At 31.8% G+C, this 26,334-nt stretch overlaps 1 protein-coding gene across 2 annotated transcripts; it reads left to right on the top strand.

Moving 5' to 3' along the window:
* The first annotated feature begins 12,694 nt into the window (after nucleotides 1-12,694).
* On the top strand, nucleotides 12,695-14,369 carry LOC111615207. Of its 2 annotated transcripts, none has more exons than XM_023356616.1 (3): nucleotides 12,695-12,971; nucleotides 13,129-13,855; nucleotides 14,017-14,369. In XM_023356616.1, exons 1-3 carry the CDS (start codon nucleotides 12,781-12,783, stop codon nucleotides 14,335-14,337), a joined length of 1,239 nt encoding a protein of 412 aa, XP_023212384.1. In that variant the 5' UTR covers nucleotides 12,695-12,780; the 3' UTR covers nucleotides 14,338-14,369. The 2 variants fall into 2 exon arrangements, with proteins under 2 accessions (XP_023212384.1, XP_023212385.1); XM_023356617.1 differs by having other exon boundaries at nucleotides 12,718-12,802.
* Nucleotides 14,370-26,334: the final 11,965 nt, after the last annotated feature.

The following is a 26,334-nucleotide window of genomic DNA, read 5'->3' as shown; positions in this document are numbered from 1 at the left end:
TTTGCATTATGTTTTCTATAAAAAAATGTAATAATCTTCCAAGTTAGCTATGTAACAACGGTTATCTTTTTACTTTAAAACAATTATTGTAAAGAAAAAAGTTTAATGTAAAATATAAGATAATGTTATTGCTTATTTTAATTCATGAACTACTCATATTCAGCTGTTAACTTTAACTGATTCTCTTAAACAAAAGAACTTTAAAAATTCAATTTATGAAACTGAAAAATGCCACTGAAAAATTTTAAAAGCACCATAAATCTAAAGATGATAGTGCAAGATGATCAATACGCTTAAGAATTACTGCAGATAAGAATGTCGAACGGATGTTTTCGCTTTTAAAATTCGTGGAATAACTATATCAGTAATTTCTTCAATGTAAAATATGCTGTAGATATATTTTCGTAATTTATGAATATACAAGAGAAGTATTATCGTTATATTTTTTAAGAAACAGTTTTACAAGACACATTCTTCTGTCTTTTACACAGTTTTAATTTTCATAATATGTAATGTATGCGCGGTGGAATTAATTTAACAGCTTATCAAATAACTTGTCACGATAGCAGAGGTCTGATGTTACTACTTATTGGGTTGCAATTTGAAAAAAAATTATAGATCTATAAATTTCCTCTGTGGTCTCTTCCGGTGTCTGTCTTTCCATAATCTCGAGAAAGCTGTTAGATAGATAAATGTAGAAACCAGATATGAAAACCATAATAGAAGAAGACCCCAATTACTGTATATAAACGTCCGCAGATACGTTATTTGAATTTAAAAATTTTCTCCTGAAAGGTGTTAGATAGATGACCGGTAGGACTCTATTGTTACAGGAAAAGTATGATGTACAGGAGCAAGCCAGTACTAATTTAAGGTGGAGAGCATATATTTTAAATTAAATAAATTAAAAATATTATTAAAAATTGCAACCCGGCATTGTCAGGATGTCACAATAAATAATTGCTTGTTACTAATATTTTTCATTTTTTGTGTCTGTAACCGTACCAAACAGAATTTTTATTTTTAAGTTGTGACATGATTCTGTGTAGAAAAATAGTTATTGTAGATTTTAAGGCAATTTATTTTATAAGATTTAAACACTATTTGAAAAGTGTAAATTAAAAAACTAGTAGAATAAAATAATTTCTATGAAATTTACTATTGATAAGCATGCTGTTTATAGACACACAAAAATGTCGAATGTGCAACATCATCTGGACAAAATTTCATGTCTAAAACTCAAAAAATATTTATTAAATGTAGTAAAGATAGCAACGCCATAAAGCCAGTGGGTAAAGAACTCAATATTACAAAAAAGCATGAGTTAAGTTACAATGGTATGCAAATGATTTTTCCATATTTTTCATATAAAAAATGCTTGTCTTTAACTTAAAACACTGATCAAATCTAATGAACTCTATAAGAATTCATATAAATCTTCTTAAATAAATCATTGATAAATACTATGTAAAATGTGAGATACGTGGAGGTTTTGATGATTTATGAAAAAAAGCCATCTACCATTCTGAAAATTCACGTTATTATAGTCATGGTGGTCATCGTCTTCGACGACTACCATATTTGCGAAAATTCTATACTGAAACTAAGAAAGCATAAATCATCCAGATTTGTTATCGTCAGGTGAAAAACCTTTATGTACAGTACTTTTACAATTGAAATTATGCAAAAAATTATGCCCTAAAATTTCCACATATATTGAAAACTACCCCGAATATAAATTAGAGTAGGAAAAGTAAATACATAAAGTAATCAACCTGAATTCATCTTATAACATTGAAGAGTGTCCGAAGTTACAATGACCCATGCGGGCTTTTACACGGGTTAATAGAATTTATTAATAAAATGCATTAGCCGTGTGTTAAGTAATTTAAAAGACATTCCTCATGAAGTTATAGTTAAAACACATCAGTTTGGAAAGCAAACAAATTAACTCGGCTTTATAAATCAAGTAAAATAACACAATATTTTAATTATCTTTTTTAAAACTAAATTAATTAGTGATTTTAATTTTTCAAAACAAACATAATTTTAAACATTCCTGATTTTCGAAATAAATTTTTAATTAATTATAATTAACCTTATATAAATCAGTACGAGCACACTTCATCCCGGAAACTAAACAACAGTCTTCGATATTTTTATTCATTGGACAAATTTTCTATACGATAATTCTTTTGCAATATCCTTGAAAGCCTTTCTTCAGCAAGTTTTCAACATTCTATAACAATTGTACAAAACATTTTTTAAACAATGATATTACACCCGACAAGAACATTAAATTTTTTTATTGTCTAATATAAATATAACACTAAGTAAACGCCTTGCATGTGGGTATTCGATTTTAGACCAATGTTCCTCAAAGTGGTTCCTACGACCCCTGAGGTTCCTTGAAACCGCTGATGAGGTTCGTGACAAATTAAAATTACAGTAATTTGGGGGTGCGTGGACAACGTCGGGGAGTCTGCGTAAAGTTTAATTAAAGATAAAATGATTGTGAGTCATTTTCATTATTATGAAAGTTAAAAAATAAACAGTAATAAATAAATTGGTAGTCATTTTTACGTACCGACGTAAACGTTTAAAGTTATTGCTGGAAATGTACGAATGGTGTGGTTTTTTTATTTTACCGTCAAATTTCAGGTTATTTATCCAGAAAACTTATTTAATAGGGGAAGGGAGGGAAGGATGGAAGGTTTAACTTTATGATGTAAAAAAACATAAAACAACATAATATAAAGCTTTTATTTTAATCAGTGTCGACAGAGATCTTAGATGGTTAAAAAAACTGTGTAGTTAAAAATAATTAATATTAAGCATAAAACCTATTAGGAATCATGAAGTAAAAACGTAAAAAAATTCCACCTTGCCCTCACGCTGAAGGTGAGATGGAATACCTAGGATATCCCTACATTTTACATCTGACACACGAAAAACATCCATCTTTTGTGTCTGTGCATAGTTCATGTGCCCAACCACAACACACTGGACACTGTACCCAGTCATCTGTGGGCGGTTCCAAATATGGTTCTCCACATAATACACAAAACCTTCATCCATCGCCATCTGCAGTTTCTTCAGTCCAAGAACCTCTGTTGCTCTTTCTTATATACTTGTTCACCATCTAGAAACAATTACATCCTCAATTAGTTAGATAAATTGATAACAGAAATCAAAATAATTGCGCTTGCTACATGGAAACTATTCCATCTTGCCCTAAAATGCAATTTTCCATCTTGCCCAAATTCCCATTGCCAATAATAATATCAACGCTTTAAAAATCCTTGAATTTTTTCCCTCTTTAAATATCAATTCATGCAATCTATCCCTAATAGGTACTTTGTATAAAAACAAAATAGTAATACTTACCTTGTAGGTATAAATAATAACACTGCAAAAGTCCAATGATTGCATAATAATCTGCTGCGAAATAAGAAATACTTACACATGTCACTTCGTGGCACCAACCGATCTGAGTCGCCGTTGATAAATACAAGATATCCGGGTGTCTCTGTGTGGATGGAGATTTGGGTGCTTCGTCGCGCGGTTCGGGGTGGGTAAGTAGTTTCCATCTTGCCCACCCCTTCCATCTTGCCCTCCCTTCTCCTACATTTATTTAAATTTCATTCCAAAACAGTGATAATTATTAGTTTTTTTTCATAATTATAAAGACTGTTCAATAACTAAAAGTATATAAATAATTTATTTATTTTAATCAAAAATATATTTTTCTCTAAAGATTTAATAGATTAAATAAAACACTGATTAATTTTGTATTTTCGTTATTTAGTTTATAACCCAATTAAAAATAAATTCTATTTTTTCAGTTTTCACTGCATTATATCCGTTTTTCAAAAACGGACAAGCTTTAGCTAGTAATTTGAATAAATATTACTTTAAAAATCAAAATGTTTTATTTATATTTAATTTTTACGTCATCATTTAAGACACCAAAGTTAAAATTTTAATTTTGCCATTATGTAGTTGTGTAGAGTTGTTCAGTTGGAGTTTATATTCAAGTTTACGCTATGAGAAAGGGTCCGTAGGCATAATATGTTTGAAAACCATTGTTTTACACAATGAAGTGTTTACTGATGTAATATTCTCTATTTTAAGAAGCATTAATGACTTTACATCTCAAATGGAAAGTTGCATTCACTTGGTTTTTAATCTTCACATGATATAATTTATGCATTTCTAAGAGAATAAATAATTCACCTATTTATCTCGGAAATGCACTTCGAGTAATGAATAAAACAACAGCAATATTTTACCATAACAGCGATATCTAAAGCAGTTAATTACGTCAATTTAAAAAGCGTACCAATTCATTGCATTGTTTGCTAATTAAAGTGAAGTATCGTAGATTTAAATCGACTTGTGCAGATTATTAATTAGGGCTGCTATGATTTCAGGTACTTATTAATTCCATAAATTAAAGTTATACAATTCCATTTATTAGAATTTTATTAAAATCGCTTAAATTAAGACAAGGTTTATATAAGAGAGTATTAATATAGCAAAGCGACTAAATTAATATAACAAATTTATATATAAAGAGTCTCATTAGAGTATAAAATTCCTGGTTCTTGGGAAACTGAATAATAAACTCAACAAACTTTATCCATTCGGTAAATTTTTTCTGCAGTAATTCTTTTAATAAAAAAAATAACCGTTTCTACATAGAAAAGATTATTATAAATATCTGAATAGAACAAAATGCAAACTTTATCACTTATTACAAGTACATTTGTAACTTTTGAACATGAAATATGCCTGCAATGTTTTCTGTCATCATTCACCTCTATGTCAAACATTTACGGATGGAACTTTTTCAATCCATGTTCATGCGTTACAAGAAACTACTATTATTTGCACAAACTTCTGAAGAGATTTTACTTATTCTGTATCGAGTGCATACACTGGATACATTTCCTTCTTAGTTTTTGCATGCTGGTGCCTTTACTTTCAAATAAAACGCCGTGCATTTCATGGTACTCGATTGTTAACAATGATGTGTTTGTCAAAGTAGGCATGGCTACTTTTACCTTAGTGTTTGCCGTAATATTTAGTATAGTTAAAAGAGTAAAATTAAATACAAAAAATAAAACTAAGAAACTCAAATTACCTCTGCCAAAATCAGCTGTTTTCTATCATTAATTACACACGAATAGCAACAATGATTATGACAATAATTATCACATTATCGCTTCAGTTTTTTAATGTATTTTTCTTTTATCACGATTTGAAATAAAAAGAATTGTTCAAATTCGAAGCACTTTTCTGTAGCATCGAAGTTGGAATATGGATAACATTGATGAGTGGTGGTTTAGTATACTTCTGTTTTTTTCTTTTCTTGCTTGCAGTTAGTTTAACAAAAGCATTTCAGAAAGTATCGGAAGAACTGTACTTACTAAGAAAGGATAATCCAAATTTGGAACATGAATTAGAAGAAATTATGGCACAACACCATGAAATTTGGACATACACCAATCAAGTCAACGGACCTTTCAATTATGTATTGACGATTTTGTATGCCAGTCTATTATCAGAAACGTGTCTAATTTATTTTATTGCTATGTTCTCGAAAGTGGAATTTGTATTGAAAGTCTTTATTTTTGCGATTTGTGTTCTCACAACTTTTGGCTGTATTTTAGTTGGATTCTTGATGGCTGTTTTCACGTCAAACGTAAGAAATTTTATTAAAATGATAATAATTTCATACACGAATTTGATCAGACGTTTTGCTTTGTTTTTCTCTTTTAGATGCAAACATCCTTTCAAGATATAAGAAGATTCGCTGATTGCGATTTCAGTTTAGAACAGAAATTAAAGGTTAAATACTTTGAATCTGTTATATTTACGGATAAATTTGTATAATATCTCTGTAATTTCAATATAATAAAAGCAATAAGTTATTGTGCAGATGCTGAATTTTATGAAGAGATTTGGTAAAGTATCTCTATGCTTATCGATGAATGATTACTTCAACGTCACCAAGAAGTTTCCGATCAAAGTATATTTAACTAATTTTATAATATTAATTATGAAAATTTTGTATTGATATATTTAATTTTGAAATATTTCAGATGGCGAGATCTCTTTACTCCGTATTTTCTGGTCTTCTGAATCTGAGAACTGCTTCGAGACAATAGATGTTATGTTCAATGCACTTGTTTCCAAATAAAGATATATTTCAATATAATAATTTGTAATATTTATTTAATTACATATTTTACACGCTTGTTAACATTTATAAAAAGATTTTCAGACCTTATAAATGCTGGACCTTATCCAGATATGCTTAAGAAAAATTTCTCACAAATTTAGTACAACATTATAGGTTATTCTTACTCTAATATACGTGAATAGTTATTTGTAGGCTGATGTATTATTAATCAGAATCGAGAAATATATACAGTTTAATCAATTAACAGTATTGCTGATATCCAGAAGGCTGTGTAATAATATTGTCATAGGACAAGTGCCAATGTCGTATGCATTTCATTTTTAATAGAATAAAATTCTATTAAAAATGAAATGCAATAATTCAAGTTAAATAAATTATAAAATAAATGTCATATTGTTTGTTTAATTAAGTTATTGCAGAGATTTATTATCAAATGCAATTACTTTCATTAGATAATTTAACGAAGAAATTGTACTTCAGCTGAGGATTTCAGTGATTGTTTACTGTATTAGCCAATAATAATGTAAACTTAACCCACGAAAATCGATAATTACTTTGCGTCACAATATTCACTAACAGAATATAACTACAAAAAGGTGAGTTTCTTTTCTTGGTACTGTGTTTCGCATCGGAATACAGATCTGTACAAGTAAAGCGGTGTTCGTCGGAATAAATAAAATTTACCGATCAAGTTATATGTTTATGTTTCAAAATGTATATGAAAGCGATTCAAGTGTTGTATAAGTGAATATTGTATAAGTAAATATTGTTAGCGAGGTTTGACTTCACTTTCTTTTACCAAAGACAAGAAAGCAACATTTGATTGGAAAATGTGCCAAGTTAGGATGTTTTTATATGAGAAAATATTCCTTATGTAAATGCTAGCTCCTGAAGAAAACTCCTAAAATGTTCCGCGGAAAATAATGTTACGGCAAATAAGTATTCAACTGTTATAAGTCGATTTCTTTCTTTATTCCTGTTTATCAACTTCACCATAGTTTAAAATCATTTTTGTCGTAAATTCTACATTGTATGTTGTATACCACCTTGCATTTTATTGAACGTTTTTCACGTTAACATTATTCTGTTTGCTTTCATAAGAACTTGTTTTGAGAAATTAAACTCTTTGATAATTCAAGTTATTGAAAAAAAAGGTTCGTGATAATGGAAACGTCATCCAGAAAAACACGAGTCCTATCAGAAAGCAAAAGTCGAAATATGTTTTAGATTATTCTGAATTTTGTCTCATTTAAAACATAGATGGATTAATAACGTTCAAAGTCGTGTGGACAGAGACAGAAAGGAGCACGTGCCCAGTACCAAAAATGTTCTAACTAACAAATTTATATAAGAAGAGTCGCATTAGAGTATAAAAAATTATACAATAACATGTAACTGTACATTTTTCATCAACACTGTTCTTCAGAAAGTCATTATTATGTACAAATGCGCCCTTTTTATTTAGGTATTTTTCTTTTGGTATCTTCTGGTACTTTTCTTGTTGTATTAAAATGTAATATGCATTATGTTAAAAAAATACTTTATGATTTTTAAATTTGTAGCAGAAAAATGAGAGGCGTATTTAACTTTCTCCCTGGAGCCAAATGCTTTATATATAACATTGAAAGATGTATCGATTCAGTTTCAATATTGACGAAGTTTACCAGCTTATAAGACTAGAGTTCACGTATAGCCTTGAAAAAATGCACTTTCAGGAAGATTTGAATAAAAATAATAGTAATGTTTCCAAGGACTTACTGTACTATAAATAAAATATCATATAAATATTTTAGAGTGAAATATATTAGTAATACTAAACTTAAATGCAGTAATTTAGAAAGCGAACCACTTTATTATGTTTACTGATACTTTATTATGTTCATTTTTCATAAATATCAATTATCTTGTGTAAGTTTATAGTGCTATTATAATTCCAGGCATCTTTTAGTTTTATAAATGGACGTTTTAAAATTCCATTTATAAGAATCGCTTATAATCATGGTTAGAGTAAAATATGTTTTATATAAGTGAATACAGAATACTAATCTCGATTCATCGTGGAAACTGAGAAATAATCTTTGCTTATTTTCTATAGCAGTTAAATTTTTCTTTTAATAATTGTTTCGAAGTATAAACATAAGGTTGTTACCTCGCTAAGATTATTACAATTATCCGAAAAAACAAAATGCATACTTCATCAAGCATTCGGCCTAAATTTATAAGTTTTCAACAGGAAATATGTCTGAAATGTTTTCTGTCAGCAATTATCTCAATGTCAATGATATACGGATGGAATTTCTTCAATCCTTGTTCATGTGTTATACGAAATCACAATTATTTGCTAAAATTTCTAAACAGGTTTTACTTATACTTCATCGAATTTATCTGCTGGATCGCCCTGTATATCCTGGTATTCGATTGTCGACAACGACATCTTTATCAAATTTGGCGTCACTATTTTTGTCTCAGTGTTTGCCGTAATGGCAAACACTAAGACAAAAAGCAGCATCGTCAGAAGATTAAAACTAAATACAAGAATAAAACTAAGAAACTCAAATTACTTTTGTCAAAATCAGTTGTTTTCTATCATTAATTACACACGAATAGCCACAGTGATTATGACAATAATTATCACATTATGGTTTTAGTTTCTGAATGTAAATCCTTGTAGACATTCTACATTTTAATGTATACAATAAGGACCCAGAGGCATATGAATTAGTTATCTATTTGTCAACCAAGTTTCAACTTTCAACACCTAACCATTTGTGCTAATTATTATTATCAACCCGTTTTGATTATATATTATTTATGTGTGTATCTTTAACGGTTCCTTTGTACATACACCAACTCGCTGATGTTTACTGTGAATAGTTGTTTTCAATGATACGCCTTGTTTTTTATATATGTTATATAGAGTTTTCTACATAGAATATAATGTTATTAACAGATTGATATGTTCTCTTTCTTAATTCATTGCGTAGGATGTCACGTTTAATTACGTGACGCCCGAAACGTGATTCGGAAAAGTGTCGTTCATAAGTCATATGACAGGATTTGTTGCACTTTCCTGTCAGCATCAAAAAACTAGATTAATTTTAAGTTATGAAAGCCGAACTTACAAGATGTAGCCTTATTTTAATTTCAATTTGACAGTTATAACAGGCGACTTAAATATTCATATAGGAAAACTTCGATTTTACAGCCCTTGAAATTCAAATTACACATGTGTATTTAATATGTTTTAACTGTGTATTTAGCAGTATTGTATAACTCATAAGTAGAGACTTTATTAATTATTTTCAGTTTATTGTGTTTTATAACTACACGATGTTAATAAAATGTTTATGTTAGTTTTCTTACGTATTTGCTGCTGCAACGTTCCTATAAGTTTTACTATATTGCTAATGAAATCAAACAATCAATGCATCTGAGTTGCCAATATAGCTTATTTTTTGTACATTTATTGGAGGTATGAACGATCCAGCTATGCAAATTACCTATAATTTAAGTGATTTGCATAGCTAGATATAAATTTGAAACACTTCGCTACTAAGTAAAGTAATGAATTTTTGCAAGTAAAGAAAACTGTACTAGGATAACTTCGTACTTGAATAAAATACACAACGATTGGCGAAGTAATCGTAGATTATTAGGGGCATTAAACTAATGCGATTCGTCACTCTTCATTAGCATTCAATTGTTTCCTTTTTTTCTTAAACTTCTTTAAGTTACATAATAAACGGGCTTAATTGTTATTCGTGCCACTGTTAATGTAGTTTAGAATATTCTTGTATTTAATTAAAAAAAACTCACAAAATTAATTAACAGAACTCAATTAAAATATTTTCAAAGCACTTACACTGGGGGATCGAAAAATCGATATACTGTCGTTATAATTACTGTTTGATAATTGTTATGAAAAATGTAATACGTTAAGGAATACAGGTCATTACAAAATTCCTTTTACAAACTTATATGATAAATTCTTTAAGCATAATTAAGATAAGAAAGAATTTTCTAATAATGCCTTTATTAAAAAATTATAGAAGTTTAAACTTCAGTGACGTCAGTTTTTGGATTTTCGTATAAATTAGGCTAAATTCATTTTATTTTGTTTCTTTATTAAGATTGCGGGTTATTAAGAAAAAAAGGAAATTAGATTCATCTTAATCCTGTCTTTTGAAAAACGCCTCTTGATTAAAAAATAAATAGCTTTTCCCTTACATTGAGCGTCACCGTAAATTAACCTGCCGACCTACGATTTGTTTAGTGTAATATCCCAAAACCTCTGCATAATTCGCCCAACCGCAAATATGGCGCACGCGTTTCTGCATATGCTCGAGTTTTCTAATTGCAATTTAAAATCAGCGTCATGTTGTAACTCCTATATCTATCAACTTATGTTTTAAATACATAATTCGCGGATAATACTGTGGAAAATACAGTAAAATGATTTTTAACACTAACAATTTACAGGTGATTTTCTTATCCATTATTACGACGGAATGAGATTTAGTACTTACCACAAAGACAACGATGTCATACCGCCGAACTGTCTCGATCTGCATAAAGTGGGATGGTGATTCGGTGGTTTGGTGCTTGTCTGTATTCCAACGTGAATGGAATTTATAAAAGTGATTTCCTACGTTCGGGCACTTATGGAGTTGCGTGGTTCCATAGGGAAGGTTCGTATTACTCATTGCCAGAAGTTGAGCTGAAAATACGCCGTGTTAGGAGATAATTGCATATCAATATAGCTATGTAAAAATAAAGATCTTTACTTTTTAAACTGCTCCATTGCTAATTTTATTATTTATGTTACCGTTCTCTTAAAGAAAACAAAATTTACATTCATTTGAGTTCTCTGGATTTAATAAATTAATATTACATTTCTTCGTTACAGCTAAAATAATAATATAAAGTTGTGAAAGCCCGATGTTATTAATCAAATCCAAACGATCGCCGTAGTGATTCGAACTATCACTGTGGGTGGGGAATGTTATGGTACGGAAAAAGTAAAGAAACTCTTTTTATATCGGCTTTTGAAATGTAAATTATAAGAAAATTTCTACAAATGAGGTTTATTATGAGTTATAGAAAAAAATATTACTATTCTTTTTCTGAAATCTGATAAAAATACTATGTAATAATTTTTCAGATTTTGTCAAATATTTTAAAATATATTCTGTAAAATAAACACAAAATTAAAGCATATGATAATTATAGTAACTTGTACGCTCATTTTATGATAAAAAGATTTGAATATGCATATTTTTCATTACTCCCGCGTCTTTCGAGCTATCACATTAATTTTCAATTCACAGATTTTTATTAGTCTGAGTTGTAAGCGAAGATTTGGAATTCCAAAATTGTCCAGCGTGTGATTTTCTAATTATAACTAATTTAAAATTAAGGTATAAAAACTAAACGAAATCAAGACCGATTTTTATCAAACTTGGCATAGTACTACAACAAAATGAGAGAAATCGCTAGTTAAATTTGGAAAAAAATCTATTAAACATTTACGTAATTATCCCACCTAAACTTCTAGAATGTCACTAAAATTTATATTTTTGCCAATAGATGGCGATACAGTGCCTTGATAGTATACAGTTGACCCCCCATTACACTGTTGATTATTCCGTTTTATATGAATTCCATGTTGTACGAGTTACTTACATTTTACAAATACGTGAGCCGTTCGCAGCNAAATTTATATTTTTGCCAATAGATGGCGATACAGTGCCTTGATAGTATACAGTTGACCCCCCATTACACTGTTGATTATTCCGTTTTATATGAATTCCATGTTGTACGAGTTACTTACATTTTACAAATACGTGAGCCGTTCGCAGCACCGGCATACGTATTTGTAAAACTTAAGTGACTCTTACAACATGGAATTCATATAATACGGAATAATCAACAGTGTTATAGGGGGGTCATCTGTACAGTACTTGAAGAAAGTTACTGGGATTACTAAGATGTTCTAGAAGCAACATTCATTTTTGTATTTTGTATTCAACTTTTTGTATTATCAAATATGCCGATTTTGTAAAAATTTGAATGTTCTGATCATTTTCTACTATTAACTTGTTTAATCGGTTGTTGTAGCGATTATTCGTATCAGTTAATTATAATGATTGCTCCATAATCATTACTTTTTTCAAAATAAAAGACATTGTTTTAAGAGACAAAAGTAAAATTAAAACGTCACAGAAGATTATCTATTGGTGGTAAAATTTGAAAATTCAATACGAAATGCAATACTCACACGCAACTCAGATGCAAGAGCTGATTGGCTCCTAAACGTATTATTATCACTTTTTTCGACTAAGTAACAGTGGTATCGGTCAATCTGATAAATTATGTTAAAACACCTGAAATTCATTTTTTCATTATTTATAATGCCTGTATTAATCAGTCCATAACTTATCTAATAACAAAAACAAGGTAGAATACTACAAAATAATACAACAACAACAATTATTATTAACTCAACAATAAAATTAATAAATAAGTGAAAATCGCATCCCAGCAAATTACAACTTTATAATAATTCAGACGATATGCCAACTTCTACGATGGAAGGTGATTATGTGTTTCTCAAAAATATGGAGGGTGATCGAGTACGAGTATTAATCTCTAATTTGAGAAACCGTTCTTCCCTATTTAATTGGTATTTTTCAATCGATCCGTTGCTAAAACCTTTTGTTATATACTTACCAGTCTCAGGGCAGGTAATATTTGCATTAGAAAGGTATGTTTTTTCTTCATCCATCGATTAATTACGTATAATTAATACGTACAAGTAATTCATACAATATATATTTTTAGATAGTACTGAATTAGTTCCGCAAGACTTTTAAAGTAGGTATTTTATTATAATTTTAAACATTATATTTTATTTACTATAGCTTTTTATCTGAGGGAAACACGTCATTGGCGTCGGTAGCAGTTGCGATGGAATCGTACCGGTTTAGTATTGTCTACAAAATGGACAATTTTAAGGAAGTTTGTAGAAATTACATCAGGTCAGAGATAAGTGTTGAAGATGTGTGTTCGGTCCATGATTTTGCGTGTGAACAGAACGAAAGAGTTATACAATACGAATGCTGGAGACTTTTCGATCGCCATTGGGATGAAATATTTCGTACTCAGGACTTTTTACAATCGAAAGAAACAACGATTATGAGATTTCTTTCGCGTCCCATATACTATTCATTAAACGAAGTAAGTCTGTTTGAGGGCTCTTATAGTTGGGTGAAAGAGAGAGTTACGAGAGAGTTTCCTGGCTTAGAAAATAGAGAATTGGAAGAAGAAATTCGTACAGAGATGCGACCGTTTCTTTCGAAAATTACGTTTCGTGCCATGACAATAGATGAGGCAGAAATTTATGTTTTCGCTAAACACGTCTTGACAGAAATCGAAGTAAATTCTATTCGTAGTTGTCTCCAGAATCAAACTTTCAACAACTACCCAGAGTATTTTTGCTGGTATGCAGACAAAAGAACTGAAACAATGTATGATGCGTTGTTTACGTATCAAAACCAGTTTAATGTTATCAATGAATTAGAAATTACAATTCCAATCGATGTAAACACCCGGTTCAAATGCGAAATATTCGTGAGAGAAGATTGCTACATTACAAGTTTTACGCTTCCAATAAAATTTGATCATTCACAAAGGAGAAGTGTACATCTACTTGGCCATTCGAATTCACCGGAAAATAACATTCCCTGGGATACTTTCGACTGTAGCTATCACGGAAACGTCAGTTTACCAGAACCAATATTTCTAANTACATTACAAGTTTTACGCTTCCAATAAAATTTGATCATTCACAAAGGAGAAGTGTACATCTACTTGGCCATTCGAATTCACCGGAAAATAACATTCCCTGGGATACTTTCGACTGTAGCTATCACGGAAACGTCAGTTTACCAGAACCAATATTTCTAATAAAGAATTCTACTACATATCTAGAACTTCAAATTCTAAACCGTGATGACGTATATATTACACCGCCATTTAATTATTTCTACATTGCAAACAATAGTGGCATTCAATCAGAAGACATCGATCCCGGTAATAATTACTACTTTGAAGTTGTCCTCTACTTCTAATACTTGTAAACTGAATTCACAAAATTTTAACAAAAACGAAAATTAAAATAAAATTTTATCAAATGCTTTCATCGGATCGCTTGTTTTTAATATTATCTACGCACTAGGACAATGGTGTTTAATCGAAGTTTGGCGAAAATGCACGTGTCGTAAGTGGGTGGGCAACAAGTACTTTGTATATTTTACATATACATAAAGTGGGACTATTTCTATCATGTGTCATGTTAGGCTGTGGACGTACGGGTGGTCCGAATTTAGCCGAGGGGGCCACCCCTCGGCTAAAGTTTTTAGAATTTGTGCACCTTTACTCCAAGATTGCAGTTAAAATCAAGAATAATTATATATTAATTCGAAAATATTCAGCACAAACAGATTTCTACTGTAACTTGATGATTGTCTGTATTTGAAAAAAAATCATTATAAGTTTATTCATAATGCGCGATATATTCTTTTAAGAATTTGCAAGTGTAATTAATGATATTTTTATAAAACTTACAAGCAAAATATACGTAGGTTTAAAGCAACCTTAGAAACTGCATATTTTAATACAAAGTTTTCTTATTCTAAATTAAATATAAAATAGTTATCGAAAGAATAAGAAGAATAAAACAGTTGAGTTGCAAATTTAAAAAAAATTGTAAACCTATAAATTTCCACTGTCTGTCTGTCTTTCCTTAACTTCGAGAAAAGGAGTTAGATAAATCAAAAACGAGATTTGCTGTGGAAACCTTACATGCTGTAGGTTTCGATTAAATATATACCAACTTCTAATACAAACCGGGAGTTAGGTTATTTCAATTTAACTTAAAATATGATTAAAAATTGCAGTCTGGCTTTGTGACGATGTCACAATAAATAATTGCTTGTTTTCTGTAAGAATTCCAGTCCAGGAAACAATCGGATGTAATGTAGTTTTATTTGCAATCAATTTGCATTTGGCTATTTCTTTTCGTATAGCTTCTATTCTTCCGACTCCTTTATATAATCGTAGCACACTAGTGATAGTTTCATCTTTTACAAATAGTTTCTCTTTTGTAGGTACAACCTACCTGCCTTTTAAATATTAGTCGCTTAAACGTGTACCCTGAGCAACCTCTACTTTTACAACACATTATTTTATTAACATAATACAAACATTATCATTACTAATTTACATAAATACTGTGCCTTGTTACATTCATTCCTTTGATTTCACGACTTATTAATCAATGGTTACTAATTAGTTATTTTTAAAATTTACTGGTATTTTATTAGCTCCTTTGAGCATTAATTTTCTACTAATTTATTATTGAATTGATATACGTTATGTTCATGCATGTTTTTAATTCCAATGTAAACAGCTGTAATAGCAACATGAAGTATGGCCATGGTGACATAACTTTGCGTGTGTGTTCTAGATGGCAGGGATGCAATTCAATCTGCAATAACCTGGCTTTTTAGGCATACTGCATAGTCTTATATCCTGAAGTTTACTCAGTAATGAGTTGGCTTTGAGTTGTGGAACAAATTGCAAGTTTCATTTTTAATTTTTAGGTAAACTGTATGCCAGATATATCGTACTTTTTAACTTTCAATGAACCTACACAATGGATTATTTAAGCCTGACTCAGTACATTGATAATACCCCGCACATTACAAGACAATCTACGTACCCTACAAAACTGTGTATTTTTTTTTAAATTTTTTCGATCGATTTAGAAAATGCTTTGTCATTTTCCATTAATTGCGATAAGGTTTCGAAAAATGTAATAAAATATGGGCTCTATGACTTCGTGTTCGAAATATTGTGAGCCAAAGACATAAAGTAAATTCTTGCTGATGCCACTGAGCAAACCTAACGAAATTTAAGAGGCAAAATACAAAATAGCATTGCGCGTAGCAAATGAAAAAGGGGCTTGAAACCAAACAATACAGAATGACAAAGCAATCGACGCCGATTGCTCTGTCATTCTTGGATCTCTGTCGATTGCTGTTCTTGGATTGCCTGTTCATGTGGCCATCGCAAAGTTGTTTTTCGTCCCAGAAAGTGCGAGGATAGGTTTATTCTCGGTGGTAAGTGCAAAGATAGCCTATCCGTGCCACGCTAGTGTAAGGATCTCTTCTTCCGTGCCCAGTAAAAGCAATAATTGTCGTTTCTTTTTCGCTTCTCCTCAGTGCTATCGTGAGATAACAAAGTGAAGCGATGTCCCTATCTAAATATATAAAATTACTTGTCCTGACTGACTGAATGTCTGATTCATCATCGCCCAGAACAAACCGCTGAACCTAAAGAAGTGAAATTTGGTACACAGTTAGGGTACGTCATGAAAGCGCGCACTAAGAAGGGATTTTTCGAAATACCCCAGCGGGGGAGAGAGGGAGAGGATTAAGGCTTAACCGGAAGAACGGCTTTTACCGTACTATTTTAGATGCGATTTTTTGTTTCCAACTACGTTTAGTCTTCATGGAGTACTTAGGTGTATTAAATTGATAACGTTTCAGCCATTGTTATAAATATTTTTATCTATTTCGATTTTAAAAATGTTTGAATCGTTTCAAATTCGAATTTGTTATTGCATATTGGTTCGATTATAGAACGATTGTAAACGTTTCAGAAAATTGATCAAAGTGAAAATAGTTCGTTTGATTCTCGGCAATTCTCTTTAGCGGTAGGTGTTATATAACAATTACTATGGTTATTGAAATATTGAATGTAAATGGAATTTGCTTGCAAAACCTCCGCGGACGAAGTCGCGGGTAACAGCTAGTCCTAGTATAAAGTTTAAATAAATTTACTATTTTATTCAAAACGTTCCATTTGAATTCAATCTAGATATCTTTGTACATAAATTTAAATTCAACTTATCAGTTACGCTTTATAAAATCGAACATATATTACTGTGAGCTCGTCGGAATGCCGAGCTGCAAATTTTAATAATCTTTTCATTTAATACAACGCCTGGTTTTCTGTCCACACCGGAAATTTGTACATATTTAATCGTTCGTCCGGTCCCCAAGCTTTGCAAACGTGGTTTCTATCTTCATCTATGTAACTTCGCTGTGAAAAACTAAGAAACGAAGGACCGTTGAACAAGCGGTGATAGACGGATGACAATGGGAATGTATAGGCCTGCAATCAGAAAATTGCAGCACAAGTAATGTTAAAAGTTAATGACAAATATATATGTATGTATTCTTTTATTTATATTGTAAATGCCCGAATTTGATAAACTTTTATACTCGTTTTAAAATAAAACGAAATAACGTTTAAACTCATGAAAAAAATTGTATTTTTTTCAACACTTAATAAAAACCTGGAAGGATGCGATTTCACTTCCTTTTAAAAGTGGCACAGCTTCGTAATGTGTCACCCGGAATCTACAATCAAAAATGAACTATTGGACCGTTGTAGAAAAACTCCTAATAAGTTCACGGGAAAAACCCAGGACAGACCTCTAATAAAAAGGAGGAGTCCACGAGTCAAATGCCGTCATCCAGTTTTTTCTTGAACTGTGTGTGTCCTGCCGCTCGCCGTCGCCGTCGCCACTGAAAAGAAACCGTCGCTACCCAAGAAAAATTGTCGTCGCTCCAAATAAAAGGACTTCTCTCTTTCCTAGAAGCTTCCGAACGGATCTTCAAACTTGAGACTACGAATTCTTAAGGTATTTATCAACGCGCAAACGATTGTACTTACTTACTTACTTACTTATTCTTTATTAGGCACCTTGCAGGTGCATTCCCAGTACCGTATTATACATAGCTGAGAAATATATATACAATTTTTTATATGAAAATATAATTTACAAATGATAAAACCGCTTGACAAATTGTAGGAAGACAAAGTAAACAAGTTATACAATATCAGTATGAATTTTACAAATCGATACCGTGGTAATGAATAGAAATGGTTATACAGGTGTTGGGTGTACCAATATAGATATAATCTTACAGCTTGTCATGCAGGTTATTAAAAAGAAAGTACAGTACATAAGATAAAATAGAGGTGAACGAAAATTAACTAAAACTAACTTAAAACTAAACTTATGACTATCTTAAAACTAAACTTATGCTATATAACAATAAACTGAGCGTGTTGTATTCTAATCGTAATACAAACAGAATGTTATGAAATCTTGAGGCCGAGTGTCCACAGCACAGTTTTTCTAGTTTGGTGGTAAGTTTTGTCGAAGCTCATCAATGTTGAAGCCGTGTATACTTCATAACAGATATTTAGATAACACAGACTATCGACCATCACTAGTTTATGGAACCAAGTTGCATGTTGCACAGTATTTTCCTGATTGGATGGTGTATTCTTATCACACAGATGTTTAGATCACTCAGACTATCAACCAGCAAAAGTTTATGAAGCCAAGTCGCAAAGTTGAACACTGCTTTTCTAATCCAACGGCGTATTCTTATCCAATCACATCGATAATGGTCTTATCCAGTCACATCAATGCAAAGTTTCCTTAGACTTGCAGTAGGCATTGATTGTTACTACAAGATGGGCTCAGATAATTGCCTAGCACGTCTCTATCGTTACAGCACATAGGCTGCATCCAAATGTCATGTCCTTTCTCAAATGGAGAAAACACATATTGCAGTAGAGGCGCTGAGAAAGCAAACGGTTTAGAATAAGGACACAAGGTTCAATTAAGGTCACTTGTCTACAGCTCAAACAATGTTTTCAAGATATCCATAATCCACACTTCTTTTATAAATGTCACGTGTCTGCGGTACAATGTATCCAAGATATCTTATGTTAATTCACGTATCTACGTCAGAGACAATGTGTATAAGACATCCATGATTCTGCACTGAAGCAATTTATTTGGCCAGGAGACTTTGCAATTCTTCTTGCGAACTGACTGTGATGAGTTATGTATTCGATTATTATGAAGATAATAAACACGTTGACTGAACACAAAGGTCATAGATGAGACATAGTGATCAAAGTATGTTGAATGTTTTTAATAATCACGTATCCATCGAAGCCTTTATATGGTAGTAAAACATTTTCATCTGTCAAGTCCTCTGACAATTCAGCAAAGTGGCAAATGTAAGAAAAGGGTCGTTAACAATTGACGACAGAAAATGCAAGAGAGTTAACCTCAAAACTATGTCGAATATAGCGAATCCAACAACAATAATAGGACTTTCAAAAACCGAATAAAAGAACAAGACTACAAGAAGTTTTCAAGAAAATAAACAAGTTTATCAAGTAAGGTAAAAGTAATTGAAATTAAGAATTATTCCCTAGTTGCGTAGGTTGCTATAGTCTCATGGCGTTTAACTAGTAGAAGAAAGGAAGAAAAAATTTCTTTATTTTTTATGAGATCTTCATGTTTGCATGGCCAGTTGAGGTTATATCTATGAGCAATGATTTTTAGTTCTAAACGTTCTCTTTCGAGAGAAATACAGGTAAAAAGATAATGGTCGACGCTGTCCGGTTGTCCGCATATGGCACACAGATCATTTTGCTTATTCACAAATCGATGTAGATAATTTGAAAATTTGCCATGTCCGGTAAGAAATTGAGTAAGGGGGAAACTTGGAATTACCCATTTATATTTATTATGATATTCCTTGACGTTAGGTATAAATTTAAAAGTCGTGTCATTATGTTTGCAGTCCCAGTTGAGTTGCCATCGGTTTAAAAGATCTTCATATAATAGTTTTTTAATTCCTCTTCTGCAAATCTTGTTATATATGGTGTCTAATGAATCGTCAGTAGCAGCTTCCTTCGCTAGTTGATCTGCACGTTCATTTCCTACCATACCTTGGTGTCCTTTGGTCCAAGAAATGATGTAGTTATTATGAGAATTATTAATTAGGTTGCGAATATTTGTGGCAATCGGATGTAACTGTTTACTGCAAATGACCTGTATGGCAGAGAAAGAGTCACTAAGAATGTGGATGTTCTTTCTAGTAAAATTATGCTCGGTCCATTGGGTAGCTATGTAGATCGCGAATAATTCAGCTTGGAATACAGTGCAAAGTTTATGTAATTTCCCTTTCTGGTTGTAAAATTCTACTTCGTTACAATATGCGACAAAAGCACATCCAATAGAGTCGTTTATGCCAGAGCCATCAGTGTATATCTGTAAATCAGAAAAGATGGGTGAATCAATACTAATAAAATTGTTGATGTTAGGCGGTAGACTGGTGTTGATGGGACTTGGATGTTCATAAATGCTGTAACTGAAGTCACATGTGGAAGTAGAAATATCATTTCCCATTTTGAGCTGTTGAAGATTATATTCCATTTGAATAATCTCAGTTATTGGTGGCTTTCTGGAAATTACTTGCAAACTACAGTTAGGAGCTGTCCGGTATGCCCTAGTTAATAAAAGTAGAGCTTTCCTTTGAGATGATATCAATTTTCTACTAAGATGTACTTTGTGAATAGCTTTACCCCAACTGCAGCAACCGTATGTAATGATGGGGATATAAATTTGATTATAGATGATACTAATTGCCTCAGAAGATAGACCCCAGTTTTTACGCGCTATTTCAGAGAAAGCTTGAAAAATGAAAGAAGTCCTTTTGGCAACATACGAAATGTGTTCATCCCACCCAAGTCTGAAGTCCAGCCAAACTCCAAGATATTTGATGGATTTTTTGATTTTAATGGATTGATTATTCATTTTTATTGTAGGGGTTCGAAGGTATAGGTTTGGATTCCTTGGTTTATTAAATACAATACCGATAGTTTTTGCAGGATTAAATTTCAGCTTATGTTTCATACCCCATAGATGGATCTTTGCAAGAATATCATTTCCGCGTTTTTCCAAGATTGCTCTAGACCGCCCTCCAATCATTATTAAGACATCATCCGCGTAAGCTGTCGTTGCATCTTGCCCAAAGTTTTCTCCAAAAAAGGCATTGAATGTTAGGTTCCATAATAACGGACCGCAAACAGACCCTTGGGGACATCCACAGACAATTTCTCTTTCTGTCGTGTGTGCACCGTATTCAAGAATGGCTTTGCGATTACTTAAATAACTTACAAATATATTATAAATGTCAGCTGGGCAGGCTGTATTTCTTATTTGATGTAACACAAACGGCCACCACGCACTGTCGAAAGCTTTGGATATGTCTAAGCTAATGGCCAATACGTACTTGTTATATTCAAGTAGACTTTTGATGTTATGTACTGCATGATTTATTGCATCACTGGTGGAAATTTGTTGCCTAAAGCCAAATTGCGTATTGTAAAGTATGTTGTTTTTCTCAACCATCCAGGTTAATCGATCTGTTAATAGACGCTCAAGTACTTTTCCAAAAATAGGTAATAGAGAGATTGGTCTTGTTTCACTGGGCTTGTTGGGTTTAGGGACAGGAACTATTTTCGCAATTTTCCATCTGGTAGGAAAAATGCCTGTGAATAAACAGACATTGTACAATTGTACAAGTTGTTGTGGAATCATTTCCCAAATATGTTTTGCAATTTTGGCAGTTATGCCATCAATGCCGGGAGATTTGCCTTCTTTTAGTCTTCTAATCGCATTATTTACTTCCTGATAAGTAAACTGAGGAGAGTTACCAGTGTTCATATGGTTGTTTATTTTTTCTCTTATTGATCTCTGCCAAGGGGTGTCGTCTGTGACACAATCCGAGATACAATAACTATCCATTCGCAGCTTAAGGGTGTTCAAAAGGTATGTATCTATTGTTGATTGCTGTATTGTTTCAGGATCATTATTTATTAATATTTGCTGCTTTCGTAACTTATTCGTACATAATTTTGTAAGGTATCCCCATGGATTGGATGAGGCAGCAGTGCAGTAATTACGCCAAGATTGTATTTTAGCGTTCTTTATTTCTTTTTTATAGACAACTTGATGTGCATAATATTCTTGCTTATATATAGCACGATTCGGTTCATATCGACACTTTTGATATCGTCTTCGCAGGTAATTGTTCATTTTTCGGAGGTCAGTGAGCCCGTCATTCCACCAGGGTACAGATTTTGATCTAGGATTGGTTTTAGGGATATATCTATGGCATGCTTGTTCAATTACCTTGATATTGAAATCGAGAGTTTTTTCGATGGTTTCTTTGTTAGTAGTATTATTGATATTATTATATGTCGATAGGTTGTTTGATAGATAGCTTAGCATACTTTCCCAATCGGCCAGAGCTAGGTTAAACCTAGGTTTATTTGCAGAGGCAATTTGCGCACTGTCATTGCTTTTAAGCTGGAATGAAATGTAAGCATGGTCACTGAGGCTATTTTCAGAGTGAACTCTCCAGTTTTCTAACTCAGTAATACATTCTGAACTGCATACTGCAACATCTATCCATGTTTCCCCATTTCTAGCAACATAAGTCGGGGGGATAGCGGGTTATTTAATAATTGTAAACCATTAGAAGCTATAAAATTTTCAAAAATATCTCCACGGTTGTCATGTTGCTCACCACCCCATGCAGGTGAGTGTGCATTTATATCCCCCGCAATGATAAACCGAGCATTATGAAATTTATTAATTAGATTTTGTAATTTGTTAATAACGATTGTAAGCTATCTCTGTCTCTCTCTCGCAGCCAGGATAACGATCTTAATAATAAGGTTCACCCTTTGTATATGTCATATTTTTAGCATCCGCGAAGCATCTGAATATAAACTTGTAAATAGATAATATCGATTAATAAACGGGTAATTTTGTTAAATGATAACTTTGTGGAGTGTATAGTATTTCTTCTGGTTGTCTTCATTCGCCTCAATTCCAAGTCCTAAAGTCTACAAACGCGACCGTTCCCGCGAAAATTAAAGTAACCGTCATCGCAATTTCCGTGTCCGGAAGACACGGTGGTGTCAGTTTTAACGTGGCATCAAAGAGGTGCCGACCCTGCGGTCACAATATTATGTATAAATAAAGTCGTGAAGTCATTACGATATATGATTTCACAGTAATGATTCGTCGCGTTCTACGATTTCATAGATTCTTCCAAATCTTTTCGATAAGACAAACAGACCGAGAGCGAATATAAGAAACAGACAATGATTAATACATGAGACAATTAAATAGTACAATACGTATTTAGAGCTCTGTGCACAAAGAACTATTGGGCAAATCTGAACCAAATTTGGCATGCCTACTCTCCTAAGTTTAAAATTTCGATTTTCTGCATTAACGTTCACAGAAATGTTTGGCATTCAGGAGAAATTTGGCGATGCTCTCCTCTCAATGTTAGCAATTACGTACGGTAAGTTTGATGAATTTCGGAAAGTTCAATACCGATACATTACATCAATTTTTTTACAGATGTGAAATGTAAGACAGATGTCAGTCATTGTGGTGTAAGGGTGTCGTTTTGGCTCTATAATTGACGGTCTATTGTTCAGATCATCGTGCGTTTGTGTTTTATATACCGTTTTATTCAGCTCGCGCTCTATATCGTATCGTGATTACAACGTGGTGATTAATAAATTATTTCTTAGTTTATAACGATTTTTGTCTTTAGACCACGTGACCCATTTATGTGTTGTGATTTCTCGACTGTCATTAATCCTAGGCAGTAGACTTTTACAATTTCTTAATCTATGTCTTATCCCGAGTCGATTGTTATATTTTATACCGGTTTATTTGTATTTTTCTTGCGATTTGTCTGTCAGTAATCTTCATGTTTTGGGCCATATATCGTTGTTATTTGCTGACTCAATCCTTTTATTTTTTAAGCCTATTATTACTCGTAAGTTCTTCGTTAAGTACATTTTGTTTCACGGCTCTCAGCTTATTTTGTCGCAAGTTGTTAAGGTCGAATTTATCGGTCTAAACAAAGGCCTTTGTTTCATGTACACATGGCCACTTTGCACTAGCTTCTGTCTGACTTCACGTGCACTAGTTTGTTTCGGCTCAAACATGCACTAGTTTAAGGTCTAACAGATACATTCAACGAAAAATAAGTAAAATCTATTCAGAAGTTTAAACAAATAATTGTGGTTTGTTGTGACGCATAAGAATGATTAAAAAAATTGCATCCATAAATCATTGACATTGAAATAAATGATGACAGAAAACATTGTAGACATATTTCCTGTTGAAAACTTACAATTGTACACCTAGTACTTGATGAAGATTGCATTATGATCTTCTCTATTAATTATAGAATCTTAGTAATGTAACAGCAATTATCTCTGTATGTTAAATCAATTGTTGTTGAAAAAAATTATTCAAATTAGAAAGTACGTTTGCGTTACAGTTCAGTTTACACGATGATTTTGGTGTAGCTCATCACACTCATAAATAGGTAAGCATTATGTAACTCTAATCGATTCTAAGTAATTATCTTAACAGGAATTATAAAAATTCGGTCGCTAAAACTAAAGATGTCTGAAATGATAATGTATAGTCAATGTATAAGAGAGATCGATATGATTATATATCGCTAGGCATTTGATTGGTGTACTTTCTATATCGATGCAATTAATTATTGTAAATTATTATTTTCTCTACTGGTAGTACAGCATTCACTAATTACTGAATGTAGTTTAAAAACATTACCGTTATCAGTAACCATATTTTCTTATAACCCACATTTTCGAAGCATATCTTTTTGTCTTGTATTATTTCAATTTTACTACATTTTTTATTAACAATATTAAAACTGAATTGACACAACTTCTCATTTAATGTATAATCACTATAATTTTTCGAAAGATATGTAATTGAATTTTCTTAACAGTTCTTTTAACGGGACATCAAAAATAATCCTTTATTTCAAAAAAATAATACGCATAAAATGATGTATACGCAGGGTCGTATTAATAAATGCGATAGCATAATGAAAGAGATCTTACTCTGTTCGAGGAGTCTTTTCATTGCTTATTACTAATATATACATACAAACATATATCTGTATCTGTGTAATACGTGTAAATAAAATAACAGCTAAGTGTTTAATTAACATTGTCTTTACACATGATTCGTATAATCAACTATGTAACAGCACAAAAGGATATTATGCAATAATTTATTTTACATGGTGATTTTACTCTAGTTCACATTTATTCTGTATTTCATTTAATATAATTTAAATATAAACATGACCCAAATAACACAATTCGGTGATTCTAAAAACAGCCGTAGTTCATTGAAAGATTCTCTACAGCTGTGACCGCAGTGAATGCCACGTACTTTTACAATTGAAATTATGCGAAGAATTATGCCCTAAAATTTCCGCATATATTGAAAATTACCTCGAATATAAATTAGAGTAGGAAAAGTAAATACATAAAGTAATCAACCTGAATTCATCTTATAACATTGAAGAGTGTCCGAAGTTAAAATGACCCATGCGGGCTTTTACACGGGTTAATACATTTTATTAATAAAATGCGTTAGCCGTATTTTAAGTAATTTAAGATACCATCCTAATAAAGTTATAGTTAAAACACATTAAATTGGAAAGCAAACAAATTAACTCGGCCATATAAATCAAGTAAAATAACACAATATTTTAATTATCGTTTTTAAAACTAAATTAATTAGTGATTTTAATTTTTCAAAAAAAAAATAATTTTAAACATTCCTGTACTTATATAATCCAATTTTCTCTTGTGTAAAAGTATTTGGAATAGATTTACTGGATTCTTGCGAATGTCTCCAGCAGAAAAACAGGACGAAAAGGAAATGTTCTCTGTTTACGTGTTTTAAATTTTATGCAAATTTCCTCGAAGTATATCTCTGGCTGAAAGCGCTCGAATTTTTTCTGCAGATTCTACGACCAGACTATTATTGCCTTCGAGTAATGAAAATTTATAAGGAACATTCGACTCTAGCTTCGTTAACTCTTCTATTTATTGCAGTGTATATTGCACTACAGTTTAGCATTGTCAAAAGGAAATCATTAGATTTGCATTACTCGAAATTTGATTACGAAGAAGAATACAAAATTGCAAATCGTATACAAATGTCATTAGTTGCAAGTTTGTCTTTGGTATTTTCGGCGTGGTTACTAATGTGCTTAACGTCCACGTTAGTACTATACACCGAGATAAAGGTACAA

This window comes from Centruroides sculpturatus, unplaced genomic scaffold (genome assembly GCF_000671375.1).
Source record: "Centruroides sculpturatus isolate CEXI.00-Female unplaced genomic scaffold, Cexi_2.0 scaffold2302, whole genome shotgun sequence".
NCBI classification, from domain to species: domain Eukaryota; kingdom Metazoa; phylum Arthropoda; class Arachnida; order Scorpiones; family Buthidae; genus Centruroides; species Centruroides sculpturatus.
The sequence above is the reverse complement of the archived record's forward strand: the minus strand, read 5'-3'. Positions and strand labels throughout refer to the sequence as shown.

What these genes read in the sequence shown, in the direction of transcription:
- LOC111615207 (XM_023356616.1), top strand. Translation starts at nt 12,781, where the DNA reads ATGCCAACTTCTACGATGGAAGGTGATTATGTGTTTCTCAAAAATATG. An exon ending in GTAATATTTGCATTAGAAAG is followed by an intron (nt 12,972 to 13,128) that starts GTATGTTTTTTC and finishes TATTTACTATAG; the next exon opens with CTTTTTATCTGAGGGAAACA.